The 7,702-nt window shown below is 52.7% G+C and overlaps 2 protein-coding genes across 2 annotated transcripts; both read left to right on the top strand.

The window, feature by feature from the left end:
• Positions 1-2,732: 2,732 nt before the first annotated feature.
• Positions 2,733-5,095, top strand: A1O5_00322 (uncharacterized protein; the record flags this gene model as incomplete). Its single annotated transcript, XM_007740942.1, has 3 exons — positions 2,733-4,643; positions 4,699-4,887; positions 4,985-5,095. 3 exons carry the CDS (start codon positions 2,733-2,735, stop codon positions 5,093-5,095), a joined length of 2,211 nt encoding a protein of 736 aa, XP_007739132.1.
• Positions 5,096-5,866: 771 nt separating this feature from the next.
• A1O5_00321 (methionyl aminopeptidase) lies at positions 5,867-7,350 on the top strand (the record flags this gene model as incomplete). The annotated part of the gene is made up of 4 exons (XM_007740941.1): positions 5,867-5,931; positions 5,971-6,098; positions 6,198-7,037; positions 7,109-7,350. The coding sequence occupies 4 exons, from the start codon at positions 5,867-5,869 to the stop codon at positions 7,348-7,350; spliced, it is 1,275 nt and encodes a 424-aa protein (XP_007739131.1).
• Between the last annotated feature and the right edge of the window lie 352 nt (positions 7,351-7,702).

Genomic DNA, 7,702 nt, shown 5'->3' with positions numbered 1-7,702 from the left:
GTTGTTGTTGTTGTTGTTGTTGTTGTTGTTGTTGTTGTTGTTGTTGTTGTTGTTGTTGTTGTTGTTGTTGTTGTTGTTGTTGTTGTTGTTGTTGTTGTCGTCGGATGGCCCTATGAGCCGGCGCGTGTCCACGAACTGGGATCCCCGTGCGTTGAGGATCTGGTAGGCGTCGCCGTCCGGGTGGCTGTTCAGATCCCCTGCGAGGAACGTGAATGTTGGCGTGTACTTTGATCGGAGGCGCGAGGCGACGTGCAGGATAAGTTTGGCGGATTCGCGGCGGGATATTTTGCCTTCGTTGTCGAGGTGGGTGTTCATGGCCAGCATCACCTGTCTCTCTCCTCCTCCTGCCGAGGCTGTTGACGATGTCGTGGTAGTGGGAGGCTGGCGGCCCTCTCTAGCGTTGTTGACAAGCACCGATTCCAGCACCGCGCACGTCAGAATGCGAACACTATCCGCATCCCAACCCTTCTTGCCCACTTCACCCGTCTCGTTCAACCAGACCGTTTCAAAGTGGATACATTTCCAGGCCGATTTGCGGAAGAAGATGGGGCTGTATTCGCCTTTGGTTTTGCCGTCATTGCGCCCGACCCCGACGTAGGTCCAGTCGTTGTCGTCGTCCACGCCGGAAACTTGTGTTGTTGACGACGTCGAGGTGTTGAGTGTCCGACCGTGCAAGTCGACAAGTTGTTCATGAAGCACCTCTTGCATGCAGACCAGCGTTGACTGGGGAGCAAAGTGCGGGCGCGTGTGGTACTTGAAATGGCTCGAGAGGTAAGGGAAGCGGTCTGGCCACAGCTTTTCGCTCTCGTCAGGCGTGTCGGTCGCGAAGCGTACGTTGTGAGTCAAGATTCTGATCGGAAGGAGAGTGGAAAACGATTCCCTCCGCCTTGCTGCCTCCCCAGCAACGGGTGGTGGTGGGCACGAGGCGTCACCCATGTTGAAGTACAATATGCGAAGGGGATACAGAGGGGCTGTGTGACAAAGAATGCTTCAGGATACCAATCTATAAAGGGTATTCTGCCTGAATACGATTTGATCCCTTGAGCCTAGGGCTGTCGTTCTGAGGGACAGAATACTATGAACAAAGGTCGAGGGGACGTGTTGGAATCGAGTTGAAGGCGGGGATAAATATAGGGTTGCGGCCAGATGGGACCTTTTAAGTGACAGGTCCTTCTGCTGTGTTCGATGTCGAGCTTGTATCACGGCATGACAAGGGAAATAACTTTCTCTGTGACATAGTCACCGCATATGAGGACGTGACAGGCCAGCAAGGGTGGAAAAGGAAGATCGTCAGGAACAAACGACGTTGAACCTTTGGAAACACAACGATGCCAACAAACAACCACGCGAACCAGTCTGGTTCGGGGTTTCAAATGACGTCATTTATGGATGGTTTATATATGGCTCGATGGAAATCCGTGGTCGATGATGAGCTCAGCCACGCGAGGACCTTAAGCAAAGTGAGTGGCCGCTGAGGGAACGCTGGACGATGTGTAGTGATGAATGAGATTCTGGAACGGACCGGCAGGTCGTCCCCATACTTGTACGAGGACGTGTTTGGGCTGCACTGGAGGGCATTCCTCGAGGAGAACGCCAGGTCATCCGCCGACCAGCACGAGAACAGCCCCTCAACGTTCAAGGTCCTCTTGTCTGTGGAAATATGGGTGATGTCGTGATTGGGGATGCGATATAGATTGGGTTTTGGCAGTCCGCCTCCATCTGTGAGCCACATGGGAATCTTCGCTGGACAAAGACTGCCGTCATTCCGAGCACGGTACCGGTGATTTTCCTAATTCCATGAGGCTGGCTCCGTGTCTCCATACTCCTGAGTTCGTTGCTGAGACTGCTGTAAGCCAAAGATGGCGTTTTCGGGAAACCTCATGTAGTGTTACTTGAAGAAGCCTGGTTGTGCCTGGTTGTGCCTCGTTTGTCTGTTGTGTGTGAACTTGACTACTGGAAATGGCCTTGATCAAAAAACCACATGGCATAACCTCTCACAATAATATTGCTGATCGAATGTTTACCTGCCTGCGACCTGCGCACCACTCCCTCCGGGCTGGATATTCGCTGTCGGCGTGAAATTTGCGCCGGGAAGTGCACCGATCATGTGCTGGAGAGGTCCAAGAGCCGATCCGCGCTTCTAGAAGGCCATTCCCACCTTCTCCCACAAGTATTGGAGACGGGAAAGACCAGTGCGTAGAGCTGAGTCAACTCTGAAGTGGCATGGATCCCGTGGGGTGAGATATTGGTGAGATATGTTAAGCAAAATGCTCCGTCTGGAGGTGAGGGAGGATTTGGCGAGATGTCGGCTGAACTTGTCAGACAGCATTGGAGGGCCATGCTAAGCCTGATTGGGCCATTAGCGCCGTGACCTGACGCGAAACTGAAACTGCGCCGTGAGTCCGACAAAAGTCCAGAAGACCACAATGATCCCATTCCAACCAACCCCCCATACATCATCCTCGCGAGCGGATCGACTTCAGCTCAGTCGCATCTGGTATGTATCACTTTCTTTCCCTCGCCTGTTTCCCTACGTCTCTGTCCCGATGTTTGCGATGACCAACAAATCCGGTGCCCGGCCTACAATCACCCGTCCAAACGTCCATCTCTTTTCGCAGCCCAGACCTCATCTCGAGATCATTCCCAATGGCTAAGTTCATCATTAGAAACGCGTCCAGTGCCCGCGGGCCTCTCGTCCAGTGTTATACCTCCCCGTTTGATGAGATGTCGACATGAGCAATACCCCAGACGGTGGAAATGCGGTAGCCGCGCCTACTGAACCCACCGCCTCAGCACCCAGCAACGAAGAATCAATCGCGCAAGGCAAGGAAAGGGCCAAAGAGATCCTCGCCGCGTCCGGTATCAACGTCACACGGAAGGATAGTTCGGCCGATGTCAACGGCCACGATGACGGCCCCAACGTTAATCGAAAGCGGAAGCGCGAAACACCAGTAGATCGTATCCAAGCGGCCGAATATGTCGACCGCGAGTACCACTACAAGGCCCTCTACGCAGAGCAGCTAGCCCACCCATTGGTAGCTCAGGAGAAAAAGCAAGAGCTCGCGTTGTATCAGAACCTTCGCCAAAGACGGGATCTTGACCCTGGCTCCGTCTTTGGTTATGGCTACGCAGGCTACGGCAATCCCAGGACAGACGAAAAGAATATCCCCAACCCGGTAGTTTACCCGCGCCAAAGAAGACCTGGCAAGAAGAAAACCTTACCACCCCGGGTGTCGCGAAAAGACCTTAGCATACAAGCGGAACAGAGCGAAGAGCTGGTGCCCATCCGGCTTGACATCGATTGGGGCAAGATCAAATTGCGCGACACCTTCACCTGGAATTTGCACGACAGAACGACATCCGTCGACTATTTTGCGGAGAAGCTGGTCGAGGATTTCGGCCTCGAAATCCAGAACTGCCGGCCACTGGTTCAACTGGTCGCAAATCATATTCGCGAGCAGCTAGTCGACTATTGTCCTCAGATTTATGCAGATGACGAGCCATGGGAGCCATCCCTTCCATATTTTGCCTACAAAAACGACGAAATGCGCATATTGGTCAAGCTCAACATCACAATCGGCCAAAACACCCTCATCGATCAGTTCGAGTGGGAAATCAACAATCCATTTAACTCTCCCGAGGAGTTTGCACGGCAAATGACGAGCGATTTATCACTGGCAGGAGAGTTCACCACGGCCATTGCGCATTCTATACGTGAACAATGTCAGCTGTTCTCCAAGTCATTACATATCACGGGGCATCCGTTCGATGGCCGGATGATTGAGGATCCGGATTTGCGGGAAAACCTCTTGCAATCACCTTTACCGACCACGTTCCGGCCTTACCAAGCCGCCAAGGACTATACACCGTATCTGTACGAACTCAATGAAACAGACCTGGAGCGAACCGAGCTATCTATATCTCGTGATCAGAGGAGGCAGAAACGTTCGACGAATCGCCGTGGGGGTCCGGCTCTACCAGATCTCAAAGACCGCCAACGCACAATTCGGTCGCTTGTTGTTTCATCCGTCATTCCTGGCGCTGCACTGAGCATGGAGGAGAGTCGAATATTCAGAATTACAAAGGCCAGCCGAAAGTCGGCACGCGGCCAGCGGGACGGGTTCGAAGATTCCGACGAGTCGGATAGTGAAGACTCGGCACCTGATTCTCCAGCCATCCCGACTCACTTGTTACAACAAGGCACTGCCCGTACTAGAGGGATCAGGAACGCAGCCCTGACTGCGACTGCGGGTATCAGATCAAACTTGAGCGGCTTCGCATCGGTCAGATCTGCAACACCGGAATCAATTGCACCTTCGCATCATGACGGCCGAGCGTCTGCTAGGAAGAGAGACTACAAGGAAGAAAGCGACGAGGAGTCTGCTCCAGACAAATTGATTGTGATATTCAAAGTGGGGAAAGCCAAGCTTCGAGAGTGGACGCGTTCGCAAAGAGTCAAGGACAGGGCGGCTCATGTCTCGAATATGTCAAATCACGGCAGTCCACGACCTGGCAGCCACTCACGATCTGTTTCGGCGGCTCCCTTGAATCTCGCAGGCATGCCGCCTCCGCCATCGCCAGTTCCAGCGACCGTAGACATTCCAGGGGCCGTGGATGCAACGCCCAATCCGATTAACCCAGCCGTAAGTCCCATGCCTTACCTCAAATCGGACCTGTACTTACTCTTTCTGCTGCTAGCCCCCACCACCTGACTGGCTCGTTCGGGATCTCGAAAGATTACGGAAAATATATCCGAACGACCGATTCGAGGCTCTCATGAAACACACAGCGATTGACCCGAAGACTCAGAAGCTGGTTGCCCCTAATGAGACGAACCAATCGTTTCCACACAAATACGTCCCACGTATCAGATGCTCTGACTGTCTTGTATGTTCCCCCATCATTCGACGCTGTCTCTGTCTGTTGAACAGCCATTCTCATTTGGAATCCCGTCTTCCTAGTAGAGACTGACGTTGATTCACAGGGCAAAGTCTACTTACCTGGCGAAGGTCTTAGTGCCACAAATTTTGAGTCTCACCTCAAGAACCGCAACCACAGAGCGCATGTGGACGACCGCCTGGCGAATGAAGCATGATAGACGCCAAATGTATAGTATTGCGTCACCCGAACCTTGAGATGATCCGGCTCTGGTGCCTTTTATGTCACCAGTCTCTAATGCTACGCGACCGGAAAACTTTCTCGCTGCGAGGCTGAGGTCACGTGGTGAGGGCCACTCCTTTTTCGAGCCTACAAGTCTCAATTGGAACTTGACCCTAAGGGAGCGTGACGTGGAAAAGAAGGCGACTCTCCAAAAGGAGCAATACATGACCATGATGTCAGGATCTCATCAGAGGCGTGCAGACAGCCCTGTCATTTGGTCTGAGTCAACGGGGAGCACCCTGCGGCAGTGATGCCTGAAGCTGACAGGGCATGAGGAGGCCCATTGTCGGCACCAGAGGCCGCGCCATGATCAAGTACTTGGATGAAGCAGGCCCTTGGACATCTATTCAAAGATAGTACTTGAATACTTCTCAGCCTGCTCTGGGACAGGGTGCAGAGAGGTCCTAGAGACCAAGACACCATGTATATAGCATGTTGGTGAGCTTCTTCATCGACTGGTGTATTACGAACATTGGAAAACGGTCTGGAGCTGTAGAAAGGGCGTTCACAGTGTCGTGTGATCTTGGAAGACTCAGTCCAACGCATTGCTGCGTTGCTAGCTTTGCATCCCCGCATCCACACAACTGAAATTCACTTTGCACCCCACTAAATAACGACCGTGTTAAATCCCTTGAGAACAGTTGAATGCTTGACACTCCTCCATTGCAACTGCACTCTTTTCTTGGGACCACCCTGTTTGCTCACAATGGCTGACGCAGCGGTAGCAGAAGGGATTAACAATCCCGACAACCTCACCAAGCAAGTCTGCACGTTCGACTGGTAGGTCTTCGTAACTGACTCTGGGCTTAGGTACAAAACCGCCGCTACCATCAGTCACAAAGTCCTCGAGGAGGTCTCCAAATGGCTGGTCGAAGGAGCTAAGATTGTCGACCTGTGCATCAAGGGCGACGAACTTCTCGAAGCAGAGCTCAGCAAAGGTGAGGCCTTTTCTCGAGTCACGCTTGAGATACTTTGTCCCAATGTGACTGCGGACAACACTTATTCAGACGTCCTTCTCTAACATACAAGTCCTGCAGTATACAAGGGAAAGTCCATCAATAAAGGGATCGCGACTCCTTGCACAATATCCCCTAGCTCTCATGTCACCCCTTTCACCCCGTTGGTCTCAGACACCGATGACGCAGCTATCACCATCAAGGCGGGTGAGTTGGTCAAGATTCAATTGGGTGCACAGATCGACGGGTATGGTGCAATTGTTGGGGATACCGTTATGGTGCCACAAGAGAAAGGGAAGAAACCAGAGATTACTGGGAGAGAGGCGGATTTGCTTCTCGCTACTTACTACGCGAATGAACTCTTGCTCCGACTCATGGTGCCTCCGGGACTCCTGGCCGCCGGGACTGAGGAAGAGAAGAAGAAGGCTGCCGCCGAAAAGCCGCCAACTCAAACAAAGATAATCGCGCTGGTCGAGAAGGTCGCAAAAGCCTATGACGTCCATGTCGTTCAGCACACCACGTCTTGGCTGTTTGAGAAGAATGAGATCGAAGGCAAAAAGAAAATCATTCTGTCTCCGGCTGATGGTGCCAAAGGAGAAGGTTCAGCAGAAGTCGGCGAGGTCTGGGGGGTTGAGGTGGGCATGAGTCTGGGATCTGGCAAGGTCAAAGAGTTGGACAAGCGATCGACTCTGCTGAGGCGAACCACCACGACCTACGGCTTGAAGCGGCCGAGTTCGCGACAAGTTCTCTCGGAAATTGTCAAGAAATTTGGTACTTTCCCCTTCAGCTTACGGCAATTGGATGATGAACGAGCCGGGAAAGTTGGCGTGGTCGAGTGCATCCGATCTGGGGTTCTACGTGAATATAAGCCAGCCGCAGAGGCGGATGGTTCTCCTGTCTCGAGACTGTTCACCACTGTTGGTAAGTCGGACCGTCGTGTGTTTGACTGGGCACATTATGCTGACGGTTGTCCTTTTTTTTTTTTTTTGCAGCAATCACCAAGAATGGCCTGACACGCCTAGCGGCTCCTCCTCCATTGGATCTGGAGACCGTCAAGTCCGACAAGAAGATTGAGGACGAAGAGGTTCTGTCAATCCTCGAGCGACCGCTCAGCAAGTCTACTGGCTCTAAGAGCAAGAACAAGAAGAAAAAGAAGAAGCCCGCCAAGAAGGCCACCGCCGCGGCTACTACCGAGGAAGACGAGGATGACGAGGATGACAGCGACGAAGAATGAACGGCTCCTTCGTACCAACGGCCACAGAATGCTCTTAGCTGGTTGAACAGGCCAAGGACAGGCATAAGAGTCATATGGCAACGAGGTCAATGGACTGGTCAATGGACTGCTGGGGGACGTCGTTCTTGTCGTGCCACGAGATGAATGGGAGCTGGTTGGGCATCTGACGCGACCTATGGTCACAGCCGAGAAGAAGCGTGTTTCAGGACAGTGGGAGAGCGTCAGGAGGAGAGCACATGGATGGTGCTTATCACCGCCGCTCCCGTGGCCGCAACGAGGCATGGAAATGAATAGGAAACGAGCAGCAAACTATGACTACACAGAGGACAATAAACGAGAGAAAATGTCGTGA

Source organism: Cladophialophora psammophila (genome assembly GCF_000585535.1).
Source record: "Cladophialophora psammophila CBS 110553 chromosome Unknown aczJe-supercont1.1, whole genome shotgun sequence".
NCBI lineage: Eukaryota > Fungi > Ascomycota > Eurotiomycetes > Chaetothyriales > Herpotrichiellaceae > Cladophialophora > Cladophialophora psammophila.
The sequence above is the reverse complement of the archived record's forward strand: the minus strand, read 5'-3'. Positions and strand labels throughout refer to the sequence as shown.